The sequence below is a fragment of the Myxine glutinosa genome, chromosome 9, assembly GCF_964187855.1.
Source record: "Myxine glutinosa chromosome 9, kmMyxGlut1.1, whole genome shotgun sequence".
In the NCBI taxonomy this organism is placed as follows: Eukaryota; Metazoa; Chordata; class Myxini; order Myxiniformes; family Myxinidae; genus Myxine; species Myxine glutinosa.
Window position 1 is genome coordinate 19,513,238 of NC_136269.1, and position 22,956 is coordinate 19,536,193.

Below are 22,956 nucleotides of genomic sequence, written 5' to 3' on the forward strand. Positions count from 1 at the left end.
CCTCACCTGGCCAACAATCTACCAGTGGCGGAGTGCCCATTTAACCATACTCACCAATTAAGCCCACACACCCAGCCATTTCCACTCACTCATGCACCCATCAAAGCAACAACTTGCTACTATCCGCACCACAGATGTCAATATCCAAACAATTTACCTACTCCCTCTACCTAACTTTAAACTACCCTCCCCGGGTATTCGTGAAGGGGTCCATCTTCCCCCCATCCACTCCTTCGCACCATGCACTCCACACCACTCATTCCACACTACTCACTCCACACACCATTTATTCCACACAGCTGTTCTTCCTTACTTGCACACCATGCAAGTCCATTCACTCAACACAATATGCCATTTATCCTCAATACTCCATTCATACATCACCTCAGGTCATCCCCGACCAATGCCTCATTTCACCAAGTTCACCAATAACCAGATTCTCACACACACAACCACTCACGACCAATGCCTCATTTCACCAAGTTCATCCACAAACAATTTCACTCAATTCCTCATTTGCGCCTAAAGCTCATCCTCATACTCACACACACAGCATCATCTAACTAACTATTTCCCCAATACTCATGCTTTCCCATCTTCCCTTATACTAAGCACTCCCTCATCATTAACATCCAGTCATCCACCTAATCTGACTTTGTCCCCGCTACTTGTATCAATGTCTCTACTTATATCTTGGTCTCCTATGATCATCTCTAAATCCCTAACAATATCCTAGCCCGCCCTCGGCTAGTTCACACTGCAAAACCCCATAAACTATAGCTCATGTGCCCCAATGTGACGAATGGCAAAGCTACCATTCGCCATCTACACTGCTACCATCATCACTGCTACAACATCACTGTCCACTACTCTCGAGCCTCGTCGGGTGGGAATACATCATCCCAGCTCGGCTTCGAAAAGCCGAGCAATGCATGCGGGTGGTCAGTCTCCTGTTGGTTGGGTCCGTCCGGCATTTCCGATTCAGGGGAGGAGGCATGCTTGGGCTGAGGTTCCAGGTGCCATCTCTGCGCGGAGCCTTTCGGTCTCCGGCACGATGGCCCAACCTCACCTGGTCGGAGCACCAGCCCGCCAGGGGGCGAAGGTCCGACCTCTCCTTCCTCCCCTGGAATCGTGCCGTTTGCCCCTTCCCCCACGGCACGGCACCGACCATACAGGGCGGAGCCCGGCCCGAATCGTGCACGCTGCCGCGGCAACGATCCCCGCCGGCTCCCTCAGCACACAAAGCGCACCACGTCCCGAGAGCTCGCGTCAGCTGTACGTCGCCCTAAACGCTGCCCCGGACTGCGTCGATGCGCGAATCGCATTCTCGCACCACGCGACCCTTTCCAAACTCACACATTCCATACACTCCCTTAATTCTGTTACCGCATGCTCTCGTGCACACTCTTCCGTTCCACACTCAGGTGCACACCACTCAGATGCACTCACGCCGCTCGCACACTCCATTACACTCTTCTCTCGCGCACATCCTGGCACACTCTCTTTTGTTACGTACTCCGTAACACTCACGGGTGTGCACTCTATTGCACACCCAATCACCCGCTCCGGTGTGCACTCCCGCACACTCTCCACAACCATTGCACACTCTGTATCACACTCCGTTTCAACACACTCTTCCCACATACACTCCATTGTGCATTCTTCCTCGCTCTCTGTAACACACTCGCGCTTCGGTGCCGTTCGCACACGCGCGCCATTCACTTTCACACAGCGCACCATGGACCTTCCACAAGTGCCCAGGCGACGTCGCGATCCCAAGCGCGCGAAAAATCTTTTCGCGCCAAACACTTTCGCGCCATACATTTTCGCGCCATACACAGCCCTACTCACCTTCGGGACCCTTTTCCACAGCAGCGCCTGCAAATTCTCATTGGGGTTAGGCAGCACAACATCACAATGCGAACACAGACTTTGCGTGCATTCCATCTCAATCTCCGATTTAATTCCTATCTCTGCCGTCTCTTCGGCCCCAATTTCCATTATACACATGTCTTTTTCTTTTTCCTCGACGACTGCCGGTGCCAATAAAATTTCATTTTCCAACTCGGCGGCCGTCGGCTTTTCCATACCCCGAGTCGCGATTTCTACCCCGGTCCACTTAACTGTGCTCTGCTCAAGCTCGTTCTTCCCACGTTTCTCACGTCGCGCTACCCTCGTCGCGTACCACCGCGACCTTCTCGCTCGACCTGTGATCAATGTCCTCCCCCATTTTTTTTATTTGGCTTTTGGATTCCTCCATCATCTTTTTCCTGTCGCTCCTCCATTCTTTCATGCTTGACCACCAATGCCATCATTTCAGCCATAAATAATTGCATGTCTTTAGAACTCACTTGCGCAGCGGGCATGGCCCTCGTCGCCACGTGCGAGGTGCCGCCATTTTCTTTGCCAACTGCCGCACCCTTTTCAATGTCCTCCTCTTCTATTTCTCCCAATTCTTACCGGGGGTCCTGGGTCATTACTTCTTCTCCCTCATCTATCTCATTTTTTACCCCCACCGGCATCCGACCGCTTTGGCTAGCCATGGCACGAATTTAATTTGGGTGTTAATACTAAATATTGGTCGCTCTTCATTTTGGCCAAATTTGTCCAAATAAATTTGGTAGGGTTCCAAATCCCAACTCCCCGACACCAATTGTTGCGGCCAATATGCAAAATTGTTGTCCAAAATTAGGTCTAAAAAATTTAGTCCCAGGTTCCAAATCCCCACTCCTGACTACCAATTGTTGTGGATCTCAACGTCGGCCTTTCCCCTTACCAAGGGGGGATTAGTCCCCTTGTCTTTTACTAGCTGACGCGATCCAGGGCTATGACGTTCCTTCCGGACGGCGTTAAATAGGGTGGTAGGCCGAATTCCTATTACCTAAGTACCAACGCCGGCCAGGAAGCAAGGAAATAAACCCCGCCCGAATCACAGTTGTAGGTGGAAACGAGCGAGCGATAGCGAACCGTGATCCGAGCCGTTAACGTGCCACGCTTACCCAATGGAGGAAAACACTGATACGGTCGAATCAGGAAAGACAGGAAGAACAGATTGGTTTATTTACAATTTGTACAGGAAGGAGAAGAAGAACACACAGTGAAGCTTATACAGTCTTAACTCATCCCAGGACACGGGCCCGTTTCACACTCAGACACACTCACACGGGGATGTAGATGGTTGGGTTGATGGTCCAGGGATGATGGCGTCCAGGCAGTACACTCCGGTCCCCGACTCGTACGGCGAAGCAGATGGTCAGGGCGGCAGAAGCTCCCCGCGGGTCGTTGAAGCGGGGCGGACAATTGCGGGGTTAAATGCGGGGCGAAAGGTAGGCTGGCTGGGTGGTTACTTCGCGGCTCAGCCACGTACGTAATAAATGAACCGGGCTTTATATGCGCTCCCAATACAGTTCACTGCAAAGCGCCTCTCCCGCAGGAGTCCTCTCCCAGAGCGCGAACCCTTGTAGTTCTTTCACAAAGCCCTCTCCCACGAGTCCTTTATCATGCGCAAATCGTGCCAGTCCTCATACAATCAGACATCTCCACGCAGTCCTTTTAAGCACAAGCTCCCTCTGTAGGTCCTCTCACCGCAAGCCCAAACCTGCGAGTCCTTTTCAAGGGCTTTGTGCGCGCGCTTATATAGCCTTTGCAGCGAACCTTCCAGCACTTGCTAGATGCGCCCTTACCATGCCCTCTTAAGCCATGCCCACCGAGCCCTGGTTGGTTGTTGGCTCTCACCGTCACCGCCTTCTGATGTGCTGCTTGATGCGGCCACACCTCTTCCTCACGCTCCTCCCCCTATCCAGGCCTACCTCGTGGCATTTGGCTGGTTTCGAGCGAAAACCAAGGGCTGCAAACGCTGCTGACAAACGAGGTGCATTAGCTGAATTTGGGCGCGGGATGGATGCTGCCCAACGAGGTAGATTGGAGGGTGGCCGCAAAATGAACGGGACCTAAGCTTATTTCTTTTACACAACACAGGTATCACTAATGGCAATGGCCTTATCCTCACACATACTATGACATAACTAGTGTTCTAAGGTGGCCTATGTGTTGCTTGTGGACTAACTATGGGGGCAAACCTTGAACCTTTAATGTTATATTTATACTCTCAGAACCGTAACAATATATATATATATATATATGTATATATATATATATATATATATATATATATATATATATATATATATATATATATATATATATAATATTATATTATATATATAACATCTCTCCAAGCTCCAAATGAAATTAAATAGCATCCTAAATGAAAACATATCAATCGCACAAAAAGGTGAAAAATGCGATCTCGTGTAAAATATATGTATGTATATATATATATTTAAATCTCGCAAATACAGTCTGTTCCACCCGGCCCAAAAAAGGAGAGTAAGGGAGGGGCCAGGGAAGTGGGGGAGAGACAGGGGAGTGAGGGAGGGAGTAGGATGTGAGGGGAGTGGGAGAGGGAAGTAGGGGAGAAACAGGGGTGTGGGGGCAGAGACAGAGGTGTGGGGGGAGACAGGGGAGTGGGGGAGAGAGAGTAGGGGAGGGACAAGAGTGGGGGGAGGTGGAGAAGCAAAATTAACAATAGCAAATGAAATGCAGAATATCTATAAGAAGAATCTTACTATAATTCTCCAAATGTCCGTCTGTCCGTTCGAAGGTACCGAAAAACGGCTGAACCGATCGCAACGATATTTTGGATGGGTAATTCTGGGTCCCTTGGAGTAAAATAAGCTATATTGTTTTTCCAATTTTTCCAATTTTCCAATTTTTCCACACATGATGGAATAATATTTACCGATATGAACAGTGATGTGGCTTTTCTTGAAATTCTACAAATACTGTTTATTCTACGTACCAGGGGAGAGTAGATCGACTCCTGACGAACTCTTCCTTTATAAACGTGCGGCTCCGAAGTAACATGGCAGCGTGTGCAAAGCGACTGAGAAACAGGTGAAGCGGCCGCTTCCGTGTTACAGATTCAGCGTGCACTCTTCACACATAAACGTGCGACTGAGAAAGACGTGTAGCGGCCGCTGCCGTTTTGCAGAATTCAATCCTTTTTCAAAATGGGCGCCATGTACTCTTTAGATTTAAATGATTTGCGTGTGATACGATTCAACGGATGTTTATATGAATGGTTAAAAAATTTTTTTTAAAGCCTTCAATTTATGATATTTTGCCTTTTCCTTTGGGCTTCCCAATTGAAGCCCCGCCCATAGGGTGGGTACCGTTGCTAGTAACTATAATAATAACTAGAACTGCTACTTTAAAACTGCTGGCAGTGATGACCGGTTTACTCGCACCCACTTTTGATACAACCCCACTTATGATACAACCCCACTTTTGATACAACCCCACTTTTGATACAACCCCACTTTCATTGAACATGCTTTGACACAACCCCCTTCGATACAACCCGAAACACACACATACACACACACACACACACACACACACACACACCCTCCACACATACACACACACACACACACACATCCAACCCCCCCCCCTCCTCCACACACACACCCCAACACCCCCCCCCCACACACACATATCCACCCCCCCCCCACACCTACACGCACATCCACACACACGCACATCCACACATCCACACACACACACACAAACACACGCACACATCCCCCACCTCCCCCACCCCCAACACACACACACACACACACCCCACCCCTAACACACACACACACACACACACACACACACCCACCCACATCCCTCCCCCACCCACACACACACACACATCCCCCCCTACACACACACACACACACACACACACACACACACACACACACACACACACATATCCACACACACACACACACAAACACCCCCACACCCTTCCCCCCACACGCACACACATATCCACACAAACGCACATCCCCCTCCTCCCCACCCCCCAAGACACATCCCCACACACACATACCCCCACACACATCCCACCACACACACATCCCCACACACACACATCCCTGCACACACATCCCCACACACACACCCCCACACACACACCCCCACACACACACCCCCCCACACACACACACCCACACCCACACACACAACCCCCCCTTCACACACACACACACACACACACACATCCCCCCCCCCCCCTCCACACTCACATCCCCCACACGCACACACACACACACATACACACACACACACACACACACACACCCAACACACACACACACACACACACACACACTCACATCCCCACAAACACACACACACACACACACACACATCCCCCCCCCTGCCCCCCCCCCCCACACACATATCCACACACACACACATCCCCAAACACACATGCACACACATCCCCACACACACACACACACACATCTCCCCTACCTCCCCCCTACATACACACACACACACACACCCACACACACACACACCCACATACATCCCCCCTACCCCCACCCATGCACACACACACACACACCCCACACCCCTCCCCCCACACATACACCCCCCCTTTCACACATACAAACACACACACATTCGCCCCCCCCCCCTCCACACGCACACCCCAACCACCCCCCCCCCACACCCACACACACACAGACATTCACACACACACACATCCACACATACACACACACACACACACACACACACACACACACACACACACACACACACAAACACATCCTATGGCGCACCTATGGGGAAAATTTCATGTCAATCCATGTAATGATTGCAGAAAAAGCGATTTTTAAAAGAAAATAAACATGAAATTGCAGAGCCAGAATTATTTACTTTATCTGAGAAGCCCAGCGAGGTTTCTTCTTCTTCAACCAGCGGTTGCTGAGAAACTTAATTATGAAGTTTTCGGAGGTGCAAAATAGGGTGGAAGAATAATAATAAGAAAAACTCTAGCAGTAATAATAGGTTACTCTCCATTTTATGGAGAGTAAACCTAATAAATAGCACCGCAAAGCGGGCGTAACCCCTCAGCCCATGCATGGTGGAAATCAATTTCAAGATGGCTGCCGTGGCGGCCATATTGAAAATCGCAGCACGCCCATTTTCGAAAGGAACCTCCCTCTACTCAACCCCAACACACACTGCAAAAATGGATTTAATCGGACAAGCCGTTCTGCTCTAAATTGACGGAAACCAATTTCAAGATGGCTACCGTGGCGGCCATATTGAAAATCACAGCGTGCCCATTTTCGAAAGGCACCTTCCTCTACTCAATCCCAACATCCACTGCAAACATGGATTTAATCGGACAAGCCGTTCGGCTCGAAATTGACGGAAACCAATTTCAAGATGGCTACAGTGGCGGCCATATTGAAAATCGCAGCGCACCCATTTTCGAAAGGAACCTTCCTCTACCCATCCCCAACACACACTGCAAAAATGGATTTAATCGGACAAGCCGTTCTGCTCGAAATTGACGGAAACCAAAAGTTGATGGACGCCCGGATGGCTGCCGTGGCGGCCATATTGAAAATCGCAGTGCGCCAATTTCGAAAAGAACCTTCCTCTACTCAACCCCAACACACACTGCAAAAATGGATTTAATCGGACAAGCCGTTCTCCTTGAAATTGACGGAAACCAAAAGTTGACGGACACCCGGACGATGCCCGTGACGACAATACCCCTTAGCCCAATTTGGGCAGAGGGGTGAAAAAGGCATTGTGTGTGTGTGTTTGTCAGTGTGTCCATCTCCTCCATAACTCCAAAACCATAAAACCTAGCGGCCCAAACTTGGCATGCATACATACTTCTCGACCTCCAAGGGATTGCATCAATGAAAAATGAGTGTTTGCTTATGTTTAGACACCCTTTTTGAAGATGATTAATGGGGTGCTCATAACAAAAAATAAAACCAGACCATGTGAGGGATTACATTATAAACTTATATTCTCTTATATAAGGGTGAAAGGTGCGAGGAGAGCTCGGCGGGTGAAGTACCAACCGAGAATGAAGGTGTGGAGGTTGGAAGAGGTGACAGTAAGGGAGGCATTAAAAGAGAGGCTGAGTAGGTTAGAGGATGATGTGGTTGAGCTTGAAAGTGGTTGGATGTCAATGAAAGCTCGTCTGTTGAGAGCCGTTGGTGAGGTATGTGGATGGACAGAAGGACCACCGAGGCACTCGGAAACATGGTAGTGGGATGATGAAGTTGGAAAGAGGATTGGCGAGAAGAGGAAGAAGTTCAAGGAGTGGCAGAAGGCGAAGGGTACGGGAGCAGAAACAGCAGAGCATGAAAGTTATAAGGCAGCCAGGAAGGCTGCAAAGAAAGAGGTAGCAAAGGCGCAGGAGGCAAGTCGGAAAATGTTCGGAGAACGCTTGGATTCAGAAGAGGGTCAGAGAGCAGTATTCAGGATTGCAAAGCAGATAGAGAAAGAGAGGTGTGATGTGATGGGGGTGAGTTGCTTGAAGGATGAAGTGGGACAAATCGTTGTGGACCCAGATGGAATTAAAGGAAGATGGAAAAGATATGGAAATGCTGTTGAATACAGAGAATGAATGGGGTGGCAACATAGAGAGTAACCCAGTTTTAGGACCGGCAGAGAAGATAACTGAGAAAGAAGTTGAGGAAGCGATAAAAGCAATGAAGAGTAGAAAAGCTGGAGGGCCGACGGGAGTTGTGGGAGATATGTTGAAGGCAGCAGGAAGTTGGGGTGTGGAGAGAATGACAGAGATCTGTAATCTGGCGGTGAAAGAAGGCCGCATTCCAGTGGATTGGGAACTGAGTACCCTCGTCCCTCCATACAAGGGGAAAGGTGACCCTCTAGAGCAGTGGTCGGCAACCTTAGGCACGCGTGCCACCATTGGCACGCGGCAGCGTAATCATTGGCACACTGGTGAAAGCAGTGCCCTCTCCGCTGCATGCCAAATCACCTCTTGAACAGCCATTGGCTGTTGTGCGTGTTGCACTATAACAGTATTCCGGTGTGATGGTGCAGGGTGATGAGGTGGATGGATCAGAGCAGAGTCACCATTCCAATTCCAAATTATTTTACTGGAATAATAATTATCAATGATGATTGATGAAAGATGAAAGATGAAATCAAAGATTTTTGACATTTATTTCCAATGCAATACTTTGTAAATGAGTTACTGAAAGCAGTGTTTTGAAATGGGGTCCATGCATATAATTTGTAACCCCATTGGGGACAAATTTTACAATGATAAAATGATCATTACAATGTCCTGATTATGAGAGATAAATGTTTATTTGAAATGTTGTTGCCGTGCATGTAGCCAATATGGATGGAGTAAAATTCCATGTCTGTTGGAAGTATTGTTTTGAAGTGGTGTCATAATTAAACTTAATGTTAAACTTAATGTTGATATGGCACACTAATTAACAAGAACATTTTAAACTGGCACTTCATGTCAAAAAGGTTGCCGACCCCTGCTCTAGAGTGTGGCTCGTACCGAGCGATAAAGTTATTGGAGCATGGAATGAAGGTATTGGAAAGGGTGTTGGAGAGGAGGATAAGGAAGAAAGTGAAGATCGACGAAATGCAGTTTGGATTTATGCCAGGAAGAGGAACGACAGACGCGCTTTTTGTTGTGAGACAGTTGCAGGAGAAGTACATGGAGAAGAGGAAGAAGTTGTTTCTTGGGTTTGTTGATCTGGAGAAAGCATTCGATAGGGTTCCACGCAAAGTATTGACTTGGGCAATGAGGAAGTTAGGAGTGGAGGAATGGTTGATCAGAGTAGTGATGGCAATGTACAAAAGAGCGCGCACAGCTGTAAGGACGAAGGACGGGAACCGTGGTGAGTTTGAAGTGAAGGTGGGAGTGCATCACGGGTCGGTACGAAGTCCACTACTATTTGTAGCTGTGATGGAGGTGCTGGCTCAGAACGTAAAGGAGGGTTTACCGTGGGAGTTGTTGTATGCAGATGATCTGGTGTTGATTGCGGAAAATATGGATGGACTGAAGGAAAAGATGAACAAGTGGAAGGAATGTATGGAGACAAAAGGTCTGAAGGTGAATATCGGAAAGACGAAGGTGATGGCAAGTGGTAAAGCATGTGGTGAGGTGGAAAGAACTGGGAAGTGGCCCTGTGCTGTGTGGAGGAAGGGTGTCGGAGTGAACTCCATTCAATGTACAATGTGCGCTGAGTGGGTTCATCAAAAATGTAGTGGTCTGAGAGGATCATTAACCAGTGTGGCAGCTACATTCAAGTGTACGGTGTGCACAGAGGGAGCTGCAGATGGAGGAAATGTTGAGTTGGATCTTGGAGAGGGCGTGAAGCTGGAAGGTGTGAAAACATTTTGCTACCTCGGAGACATGCTGAATGGAGAAGGTGGATCAGACTCGGCAACGGTTGCTCAAGTGAGATGTGCATGGAAGAAGTTTCGGGAACTGGGTGGCGTGCTGATGAGGAGGGGAGTGTCGTTGAAGCTGAAGGGAAAGGTGTATGCTGCATGTGTGAGAAGTGTTATGATTTATGGGAGCGAGACATGGGTAATGAACGTAGAGCAGCAACGAAGGTTGGAAAGGGTGGAAATGCGAATGGTTCGATGGATGTGCGGAGTATCGTTGAGAGAGAGGAAGACAAATGATGAATTGCGAAAAATGATGGGAATAGAGCCTGTGATTGATGCTGTGAAGAGGAACAGGTTGAGATGGTTTGGTCATGTGTTGAGGAAGGATGAAAGTGACTGGTTGAGAAGAGTGATGGAAATGAATGTAGAAGGAAGTAGAAGACGGGGAAGACCGAGAAAGACTTGGCTAAAGATGGTGGAAGAAGAAATGCGGGCAAGGGGGTTAACAAGGAGAGATGCAGAAAATAGGGCAAGATGGAGAAGATTGTCATGGGGACCGCAAGGCTAACCCCCGCTCTAGCAGGGAAAATGGCCTTAAAATGCATGTTGTTGTTGTTGTTGTTGTTGTTGTTGTTGTTGTATTCTCTTATATAATTTTTGCATAGATCACGCTCAATAAATTTCAAACTGATCAGACTAAGCGTTGTCCCTGCCGAATCATGATGTCATAATTAAGGCACCAATGACGTCATCGTTAACAACACTTATTCCCCATGCAGAGTTCTTTACACTGAGCCATGTTTCAATTTTTTCCATGGAGCAGTTTTGGAGAAATAGAGGTATAACATTTTTCGGTTTCTCCAATATGGGGCCTGTACCACGTGACCTATGATGTCATAATTATCATTAAATATTCTACAGTAGGAGCCACTCATATGGTGAAAATTTAATGTCCATCAGACCAACAGTAGCAGAGAAATAAAAATTCATACTGATCAGATGAAGTGTTATACTTGTCGAATTATGTCGTCATAACGAAGGCACCGATGACATCATCATTAACATATCTTATTCCTCATGGGGTGTACTTGACAATGAGCCATGTATCAATTTTTTTCATGCAGCGGTTTCGGAGATATAGAGGTGCAACTTTTTTCGATTTTTCCAAGATGGCGCCTGTACCAGATGACCTATGATGTCATAATGAAGGCACGATGACATCATCATTAACATAACTTATTATCCATGGGGAGTACTTCACAATGAGCCTTGTTTCAAATTTTTACGGTGTAGCCCATCGGGCAGAGCCGTCTAGAACAGTTTGTCCGTCCGTCCGTATGTATGTATGTATGTATGTATGTATGTATGTATGTATGTATGTATGTCCCCTCAAACGTATACCAATCAGAGCTGAGAATCTGGTCACATGACAGGGTGATGTGCTTACGTCTGATGTCATTACAGCTGTGCGGCTGACTCTACACACACCGCCATTTTGATTTATATGCCATTCATGCCGATCATATCGTCAAACCTGTCATATATCACAATCGCCATGCTCTACCTTTACGTTTTTCATTCAGTGTGAAACACAAACAAACCGATTGTTAAAATGATCATCAAATGTCGAAAGCATCGGTGTTACGTCTCTTCCAACAATACGGTAGGTGTAGGCCTCAGGCGTTATGCCTCATCTTCGGACCGCTTCAGACAAATTAAGCCCAGGTTTCTTAATACAGTAGTGTATCGTTTCAGTAGTATTGTTTTCGTAATAGTAATAATAATTAATATAGTAAATATGACCATAAAACTTTAATCCCAATGTCGTGAATTGAAGGTTTATGGATTGAAGCGGTGTATGGTTCATGATCAGTGATGAGCGTTGTTCGGCACTAATATTAATAACCGAGGAAGTAAGGAATTTGCCTCGGATTTTTGATAGCAATATCATTTTCGAAATAATGATAACGTAACGTTAATATTATAGTAAATCTAATCATAACACTAATCCCTTCGTAGTGACTGCAAACTTACTGGAAGTTAAAATATATCAGTTTTGTGTCCGTAATGTCATTACATCTATGATGTCATTACGACGGCTGATTGTACTGACCGACATTTGAATTTACAAGTACGTATACCCGCTCACTACGGGAGCGGCAGGAAAGGCCATTCATCTTTTGGGTATATACAGTAGATTACAGTCGATCTATGGTCGGGTCTCAAGAACATCGAGTGTGTGTTCATTTACCAAGTTTCTTGTGTGGAGAGATCGCCAAGTGGTTTAAGCATTCGAGCAAGCACTCCATTCAAAACAGTTAAGGAACGGCTGGCTTGGCAATCATACCCCACAAGTTATCCCGTGTGGGGTATAATCTAGATTACAGTAGATCTTCACTCAGTTCTGTAAGTAAAACTTACCTCATGGATATCGAGATTCCTCCAAATATCTTTGTTTAATGTTATAAACAGCATTAGTGACGGTTTGAAAAGCTAATAATATGTGTTTGTGGTTTATAATATTTTACAAGCGCGGCTACGCCGCTGTTAGACTTTTGGTCTTGTTTCCATTGAGCTGTTTTGGAGATGTCGAGGTGCAACGTTTTTCCAAAATGGCGTCCATACAGTACCACGTGACCTATGACATCATAATTATGAATAAAATAATTATACAGGCCGCGGTGCTCCTATGGTAAAATTTTGTGTCAATTGGACCAACGGTTGCCGAGGAAATGAATTTTAAAAATGCAGGCACGCACGTACACCACACGTATGCCACATGTACACAACCGGATGCCTAACCCTGCTTTTCACTTAGCGAGCGCAGGGTAAAAAGCCTTCCCAAAATGGCAGTACACCATCTTGGTCATCCGACTGTGACATCACTGGATTCTTAAGCCGCCATTTTGTTTCAGCCTGTTGAGATTGTTCAGCCACTAAAAGGGTATGTGTCCTGGGTTTAGACTGTTGTGAGACAGGTTGGCTACGTCGGTCCTGTGGATATTTACAAAGACAAGGGTGAAGTCTTTACAAAGAGAAGAAGAAAGTAGGTCTTGTGTTTGTGAGGTTTGTCGTTTTTGATTTATTATTTTTTTAAAATATGGCCTGTAGGCCGATGGTCTTGGATTGGTCTTGGATAGTTGCTAGGCCGTGGCGTTTTCGACGAATAAAGTTGTCTTGATGAAGGTTTTGGTTGAAATTATAGATATCATTGTATGCCTGAGGTTATAAGCTTTGGGATTATGTTAGGAATGTGCACGGATTGCTTATAAATCGGGAATTATTACTTTGTAAAGGAATTCCTTTGGAAAAAATGCACTTTTTGTTTTGAGCGGCCTCACGGGTCCATTCAACTTCGATTGGATTTCTGGTTTTGGTTTTGGTGGTCGCTGGAGTGTTTCAACACTCGACTGCAACAAATTTGATGGAAATGCGATACATTTTGCCAAACTTAAAACCTTTAACCCTTTGATGCAGGGAAGGCTTCTCTGCGACCCGGCATGGTTGTTGTTGTGCTATAACTTGTATAACCCGTAGCCTCCTTGTATCTTGTATCATTTAATTACAAATATCACAGTGGTATAAATATAAAAAATATTTCATCTGGGCTCGAAGGAAAAGCTTCTTCTCATACTTCCCTTGCAGTCTATGAAAACTGAGTAATTTCCACCATAGCATGCGTTGCCTGATGACCTCATCCGGATGACGTTCGGTCCTGGTAATAAGGAATGCTAAATTTGGAGGGTTGGAGGGGGGAGGGATGAAACTTGTTTCCTTGTAATGTGTTTCTGCATTTCATTTGCTGTTGTGAATTTTGCCAGTTCGCATAGATTTATTGTGGGTTGTGCTATATGTTGTGCTATGTTATACTAGCTGGAAGCCCGTGGTAAAATGCCACGATAGAAAAAAAGAACGCTTTTTATTCTTGCCCTGATTGAAATGTATTCTTATTGCCCTCAACCCCCTTCTCCAGATCGTCACCTTGTGCCCCCAGACCCCCCACACCCCCATCCGCCCTCACACTTCCCAGCCCTCCATTCCACTCTGCCACCCCCTCCCTCACATCGCAGGTACCTTCAATTCTCCCGCATTTTTTTTTGTATAGGCCTACAGAGTCGAGGCTCATGTAAGAGCTAACACATTAAACATGAAAACGGGCACGGACACATAAAACTTACAATAAAAGGAATGGGAGACAGGAGGAGGAAAGCAAACAAGCACACCAACAGTAGAGAACAGGGACTTCGGTAGAACTGTGGAAGGGAGAGGGCTGGGAGGGGGGGGAAGGTACACGGTATAAAGCAAATGAATGAACACTACCAGGAATTTCAGGAAAGAAGTTGGGGATTGAAAGAGGTGGATTTGGGGTGAATTAACTGGGTAGAAAAGATCAAGGTTTTGGATGGGGGAAGATAAGAGATGGTGGTGAACAGCTGTTTTAAAGACCTGGAGGGTGGAGTGGGATTGAAAAGAGTGAGGGAGTTTGTTCCAGAGGTGGGAGAAAAGAGGAATGAAGGAGTGAAGGTGAGCAGAGTCTTTGTGTAGGTGAGCAGAGAACGTCACCTTGTGAATTTTTTTTTGGGAGCGTTCGAAGCAGCGTTCTGTTTCCTTATACACCGCCCATGTTCAACTTTTGCTTCGATTGTAAAAATTATAATTATCTCATCGGTTTGGATTAATTTGAAGCAACTTTTACTTCATAATTTTTTTCTCTCCGAGGAGCGTTTCTGTGTTTCAGGGTGTATTAAAGAGATACAGTGGGGGGTGGGGGGGGTGGGGAGGAGGGGGTATGATTGATGGGGGTTAGACATGGACATTGGGAGGGGTGCATTTTAGAGGTTGATGCAGGGTACATTATAAAGATGAAGTTGGCTGGTGGATTTTAGACATGGAGTGGGTAGGGGGTTCATTTCCAACATGATCTGATCCATTTGGTCTCCTACAAATTCCTAATGAGGATAAGGGCATGACGAAAATTTTGTACTTTTTGATAGCGTTGTTACCGAAACAAAAATGGTCACCATTTACATCCAGTCATAATTAATAAATTCCAACTGAAAGAGCTGGGCCAAAGAGAAAGAAATGGAGCATAATGAGACAGAAAGAAAACTTTGGTGTCGCTAATGGTGAACGAACTAAGGAAATGAGAACCAGGCGAGCAGCGCACGAGAAAATGTCTGTTTGTGTAATTAGCTTTAAAAGAGCTGTTTGGTCGGGAAGGAACAATCTTCAAATGGACACCACCGGACATGCTTGGCTACACCAAATGCACCACATTCTGTAAAACTTGAAACACAGTGCATGTAAAGGTCTTCAACCTGTCTAGACAAATGAGTGTGAAAAGAACCATATTTAACATGGTCCACTAAAAGGAAACTCTGCCATTTGTGAAGCACCAAACATGTTAGGCTGTGCATATTGAAGTCTTTATTGTTTCATATCCAAATTTCATCAGATAAACTGTTACACAATCCCTGTTCCAAATGTGACTATGATTTTTATTTTTATTCAGACCTTGTAAATAAATGCTCCAAAAGTCAAGGAACTTCTACAACTCCGCTTCAGTGGCGGAAAGAAGATGAAATGTGTTCACAAGAGACTTTTTTTCAAATGGTCCTGGTGTACAATTGTCAAATTGTTCAAAATAAGTGTTGTGACTGCAGTGTCGTGAATACCAAGTATGGTCTGGTTTTACTTCCGAAGAAACCAAATAATATTTTCTACTACTATGGTGTTGCTCATCAGTGGCAAATAGACATACCTTATAAATGATGCAACCAGCAAGTGAAATTCATCATTATCTCCCAGGTAGTCATGCTTTCCCAAAATGGATAGACGTTCCCATTGTCTGGAGGCAACCCGATTCACCATGGATTGTGTTGTCTTTTAAAGGAATTTGACCATCTGTGCTGTTTGAAACATCATGCTTGTGGATTTAATTGAATCCAATGGAATAAATGTTGATAAGAACGGAATATAAACCTTTATGTAAAGAGGACACATGAGCAGTCGAGTAAAACAAAAAAACAACAACAGGCATTTTAAGGCCATTTTCCCTGCTAGAGCGGGGGTTAGCCTTGCGGGCCCCATGACAATCTTCTCCATTTTGCCCTATTTTCTGCATCTCCCCTTGTTAACCCCCTTGCCCGCATTTCTTCTTCGACCATTTTTAGCCAAGTCTATCTCGGTCTTCCCCGTCCTCTACTTCCTTCTACATTCATTTCCATCACTCTTCTCAACCAGTCACTTTCATCCTTCCTCAACACATGATCAAACCATCTCAACCTGTTCCTCTTCACAGCATCCATCACGGGCTCTATTCCCATCATCTTTCGCAATTCATCATTTGTCTTCCTCTCTCTCAACGATACTCCGCACATCCACCGAACCATTCGCATTTCCACCCTTTCCAGCCTTCGTTGCTGCTCTACGTTCATTACCCATGTCTTGCTCCCATAAATCATAACACTTCTCACACATGCAGCATACACCTTTCCCTTCAGCTTCAACGACACTCCCCTCCTCATCAGCACGCCACTCAGTTCCTGAAACCTCTTCCATGCACCTCTCACTCTAGCAACCGTTGCCGAGTCTGATCCACCTTCTCCATTCAGCATGTCTCCGAGGTAACAAAATGTTTTCACACCTTCCAGCTTCACGCCGTCTCCAAGATCCAACTCAACATTTCTTCCATCTACGGCTCCCTCTGTGCACACCTTACACTTGAATGTAGCTGCCACACTGGTTAATGACCCTCTCAGACCACTACATTTTTGATGAACCCACTCAGCGCACATTGTACATTGAATGGAGTTCACTCCGACACCCTTCCTGCACACAGCACACGGCCACTTCCCAGTTCTTTCCACCTCACCACATGCTTTACCACTTGCCATCAGTTGAGTCAACATTTGTATTTGGCCATATGGTCACATTCCTCAACTTTGCATCATATCTGGAATTTCCTGGTTCTTACTCACTTGTATATTATGGAGTACTGTAGTACTCCATGTGGACGGATGATATGGCAACAAAATGGCCGCCTCATCAAATGTATACAAAGTGATATGCTCACAAGATAACATGGACTGAGTATATAAGGCTTTTAAAAGACATACCTTTTATTATCAAGCATTTTCTGAACTAACAAGACATTGAACAAGACATTGACCAAGGTCCATCCGGACCAAATTTAGATCCTGGGGGGACAGGGCCTTCTCCATCGCTGCTCCCACCCTCTGGAACTCGCTACCTCACACCATCAGAGACTCCTCCTCACTCACCACATTCAAAACATCACTCAAGACCCACCTGTTCAACACTGCATTCAACATTTAACCCACAGCATCTAACCCCTGACTATCTCCTCTCCTTCTCCCTCCTTTGTGCTTTGAATATTTCCCTATTGATTCTTCTTTTTTGCAATTGTTTTTATGTTTTGCTATGCATTATGTTTTGCACTCTGTCAAAGCGTCTTTGGGCTTCCTGAAAAGCGCTATATAAAATAAATGCATTATTATTATTATTATTATTACTAGGGCATGCCCGTACTATATATATGCCCGTACTATATATCTATCTAAAATTATATCCCCCCCCTCTATTTACATGAAATGGTTTGGTCCATTCGCAACGCCAAAGCGAACGGCGAACGGCTTGCGAGTACAGTGACAATCCCCCCCCTCTATTTACATGAATGGTTTGGTCCATTCGCAACGACCACAGAACCCCCCCCTCTATTTACATGCAATGGTTTGGTCCAAAGCGAACGGCTTCCGGAGTTTGGTAAAGAAATCGCCATCGCGTGCACAAACGCGCAGGAAAGCGAATGAATCGCAAATTCGTTTTTATTAGTTTTAAAACGTAGTTTAACGCCAACATAGTTTGCAAACGTGAAATAAATGAATACGCTCTCAAATGTGCCATCCGAGGCAGAGTGTGTCCGCCACGTTCGGCACACGCGATCGTTCGCTGCTCTCTGATTGGTTGAATCGTTTTTTGGACATAGCTCGGTAAGTAATTGTCCGATTAATATGAAACCTTGAAAAGGCACATCCTCGGGTCCCCAGCAATATACCTGGCAAGTTAAAAGTATATCGGACCCGTGGTTGTCGAGAAACAGCGGTCACAGACAAACGTACAGACAGACAGAGATTACTGGAATTATAGATAGATTATTGAGATATGACTTAAAAAGACACCAGAATACATCGCGAAAGTACCACATCGGGAGAGCGCTAAATCGCCAAATTGTACTTCTTCGTCTTCCTCGTCTTCCCCTGTACAAACAATGTTAAACTGTTGCCCAACCTAATCGATAGTTACCTAACCTAAGGAATGCCTTAAGTTGCCCAACCTAACCTAATAGTCTGCCTGCCAAGGGCCAAAAAGAGGCCGAAAAAAGTTTTGATGGCATTTTTTTTGTGAATGACCAGCATCCATGCTTAAAATGTTACTTGGGGTGTGACAATCATCACCTGGGGGGATGCCACGCTAGATTTTAGTATTAAAGCTCATTTAGGGGGTCAAAGGTCATCCAGGGGCTTATCTTAGAAGTAGTACCAAATTGGTGCAGATTTCATCGCATAAATAGGCTTAAAACTGTCCTATATCAGATAGATGTCTATAAAATGTATTTTGCTTATTTTAAAAGAATTTTTTTTTTGGGGGTCAAGGGTCAAGTGTCAAAGGCCCAATTATAGTCAAAGGTCAAATATAAGATATTTCAATAAAAAATCATGATTACTTGAATTTTAGCTTTTAAAATGACTCGATTTTACTCATTTTACTTTGCAGACTATAACACAATAACGGCTAAAGCGATTAAGATGATTCAACACGAGGAAGTGATTTTGTCTCTGGCTTATTGCATGCAAACCAAAATTTAACTCCGCCGACTAAGTCGCCTGAGGCATTTTGTTTTTGGGTTGTCCATCCGGCTTTCCATCCGTCCGTCTGGCTTTCCATCCGTCCGTCCGGCTTTCCATCCGTCCGTCCGGCTTTCCATCCGTCCGTCCGGCTTTCCATCCATCCGTCCGGCTTTCCATCCGTCCGTCCGGCTTTCCATCCGTCCGTCCGGCTTTCCATCCGTCCGTCCGGCTTTCCATCCGTCCGTCCGGCTTTCTATCCATCTGTCCGTTCGTCCATCCATCTGTCCATCCGTGATAGAACTAGAGAACGGCTGAAGGGATCTTATGGCGCATTTTCACTGCGGTACTGTACCGTACCGTACTGTACCGTACTGTAACCAAAATCAATTTTTTCGTTTTTCCATTACCAAGCGAACCGTCCCGTACCTAAGTACCCATGCTAAATTTGGTTCCTGCTGTGGATAGGTACCAAGCGAGCCGAACCCGGATCTTTGGGTGGAGCTAGCAATACTACTGACCGTTTTGGGTGGGTTTTTTCGTCACTCCAGATAACTCCGCCTATTTTCACGGTTCTGTTGTGCGATGGAAAAACGACACAGTGATTACCGTACCGTACCGAACCGTACTGTACAATGCCGTACCGTACCGTTCTGTGCAATGGAAAAGCACCATTAGTTAAACTTGGTGCATGTATGTATAATGAGGTAAAGATTAACTGATTAGATTTTGCCATCAAAGGTGAGGAGTGAGGAGATTTTGTGATTTTGGTGAGGTCAGAGGTCATGTCAAGTAAACATGTGATCCTTGAGAACAGCTGAATGGATTTAAATCAAACTTGGTACAACTATGTATAATGATGTGTTATAAATAATAATATAATGTAAATATAATAATATAAATATAAATATAAAATAAATATAAAATAAATACAGTAGTAATAAATAAAATAATAAATAAATAATAATAACAATAATAATAATAAATAATAATTCTTAATAATATAAATATAAACAAGTTCATCTTTGCATCACAATACATACATACTTCTACCAACTTTAGTCAGAATCCCATCACTGCTTCACAAGTTATCGCGGTAACCAGTAACAGTATTTTTACCTAACGTGACCCCTGACCTTTGGCCTTTAACCTAGTGACCCCAAAATCCAGTCAGTTCATCTTTACCTCATTGTATATACCTGCACCAAGTTTGACTAAGATTCCTTCAGCCATTCTCAAGTTATCATGGGAACGAAAACCTATAACGGACCGACAGCCGGACAGACAACCCGAAAATATAATGCCTCCGGCGACTTGCTGGAGGCATAAAAACATTACACGTTTTATGAAAAGGTCTTACCTCACGTGGGTCTTAAGGTCTTAGCTCACTTGGGTCCTCCATCACCTCACTTAGGTCTTAAGCCATGTGTTATTTTGGACTGCTCCACAATGCCTTGACTTGGAACAGGTTTTTTTTTTTTTTTTTTTTTTTTTGTATACAAGATCGAGGCTCGTGAAAGAGCGAACATTAATCACACAGAAAGACAAACAGACACATAAAACAAATAACATCGGGAGCGGTAGACAAGATGGGGAGTTACAACAGTTACAAGAGTTACAACAGTTTCTGTTCGATTAAGCGCTCAAATTTATTTTTCCACTTTCCTCTTATCATTAATTGCCTGATCTTCATATAGAATATAGATGAATCGCGGTATACATAATTTTATAGATGCAATAGTTTTCAAATTATGACCTAGGAGAGATTTTATGCAGAATTATATATGATGCGATTTTCCACGATGGACTGTCACAGACTAATTAGCCCATCCCCCACGTGTGTGTGTGTGTGTGTGTGTGTGTGTGTGTGTGTGTGTGTGTGTGTGTGTGTGTGTGTGTGTGTGTGTGTGTGTGTGTGTGTGTGTGTGTGTGTGTGTGTGTGTGTGTGTGTGTGTGTGTCCAGGCCTAAACCATTTTTACCATTTCAGCTATTGTCATCTAATTTTCACTAAAGCTCTATTATGATAATACGGAGAAAGCAAATTAATAATTTGGTCAAAAGGTCAAAGGTCAGCGTCACATAAAAATCATCCATTTTCATCCGATTGACCTGAAATGTTAAGAATTTGCATATTGGGTCACTGAATTGGTTCACCAATCAAAAGCTAGAAGCTGATTGTTTTGTTTTTTTCAGATCAAAAGGTCAAGGTTGCGTAAAATTGCCATTTTTCACCCAATTGACCAGAAATTAGAAGAATTTGCATAATGCGTCACTGAATTGGTTCACCAATCAAAAGCTAGAAGCTGATTCTTTTTTACATCCAAAGCTCAAAGGTCAAGGCTGCATAAAATCATCAATTTTCATTTTGAGGTTTCTTTTAACCTTTGTCGTTATTTTTGAGCTTACAGAAGAATAAGAAGACATCTGAATACAAACCGACGCAGACAGGCTTTGCATTATCAGATGATTTCGAGTTGAAGTGTATAATCAAAATCTGTCTTCGGGCCTATGACCTTGTCGTACCTGTTGTCGTACCTGTTGTTGCGTTTGAGCTTGGGGAGTAACTGCTGAAATATATCTATCCGGGTACTTCCCAACATTTTTGTTATTTGGTCCTTTCACACTTCTTTCTACTTTATCACTTTTCTCTTTATTATCTCCCTTTGGACTTGGTCCGAAGTGAGGGCTTATGGATTGGGTCTCGTCCGTCCGTCAGTCCTTCCACAACCATATCTCGGAGATTTATTGACGGATTTTGGTCATACTTGGCACAAAGACAATACATGATGGTAAAGCGCGGCGTTACGCGCGCTGCTTGTGAGCAAGGAGGAAGCGGACAAGCGGTAACATATAAACGTCTTTATTGTAAGACTACACTGTAACACTGTAATCCTCCGGGCTGGTCGCCCGGGGTATATCATGAGGCCACGCCTACCCCTCGGGCGTGGCCACCGCCCACTTGGTGCGTGGAATGATGTCACCACGCCAGTGGGCTTTTGTGTCCGCCACACGCGCCCCCCCAGAATTCCCGCGCACCTGGAGGGCCAGTTTGCGGGGCAGACGAATGACCCGGCCGAAGCGCCCCCTGGCGATCGGCGGCGTCCGGGGTGCAGGGATGCCAGGTGGGATGCCCCTGGCTGCTCCTGGGATGGGTGCAGGACCGGGGGGCAGCGTGGCGGCGGGGCTGGGCGGTGCCGGGGGTCCGCCCGCAGGAGGGCGGCCCCGACGTGGGGGTCGGGCCACTGGCGGTGGATGGTCCACATCGAGGTGGGCCGGCTTGAGGCGGTCTACCGAAACGCGGTCAGGAGTACCGCCGATGTCCAGGGTGAAGTGCTTCGCCCCGGTCTCCAGCACGCGGAAAGGCCCGTCGTACGGGGGCCGCAGTGGTGTCCGATGGGCATCGTGGCGGACGAAGACGTACTCCGCCGTGCGAAGCTCCGGGGCGACGTGCGTCGGTGGGTGCCCGTGGCATGCCGTTGGCACCGGGGCGAACCTCTGGGCGGTCTCTTGCAGAGCGGAGCACTGCTGTGCCGCGGACCATGGTGCCGTGGAGTCGGGGAGGAACTCGCCCGGCACCCGCAGCGGTTGCCCGAAGACCAACTCCGCCGCGGATGCGCGCAGGTCCTCCTTGGGCGCCGTCCGGAGGCCCAGCAGGACCCAGGGGAGCCTGTCGACCCAGCCGCCGTCGCGGAGGGTGGCCCGGAGCGCGGCCTTCAATGAGCGGTGAAATCGCTCACACAGGCCGTTAGCCTGGGGGTGGTAGGCCGTGGTTCGGTGCAGCCGGACCCCGAGCCCCTGCGCAACCGCCCCCCAGAGCTCCGAGGT

The 22,956-nt window shown here is 46.0% G+C and overlaps 1 protein-coding gene across 1 annotated transcript in view; it reads left to right on the top strand.

Annotated features, from left to right (window-relative positions):
- The window catches only part of LOC144893710 (LIM/homeobox protein Lhx9-like), a 105,501-nt gene that overhangs the window by 27,643 nt on the left and 54,902 nt on the right, over nt 1–22,956 (top strand). The window contains exons 4-5 of the mRNA XM_078785079.1: nt 14,085–14,149; nt 14,237–14,333. Of these exons, the coding sequence (XP_078641205.1) occupies nt 14,085–14,149; nt 14,237–14,333 (162 nt within the window). The remainder of the gene's footprint in view (nt 1–14,084; nt 14,150–14,236; nt 14,334–22,956) is intronic.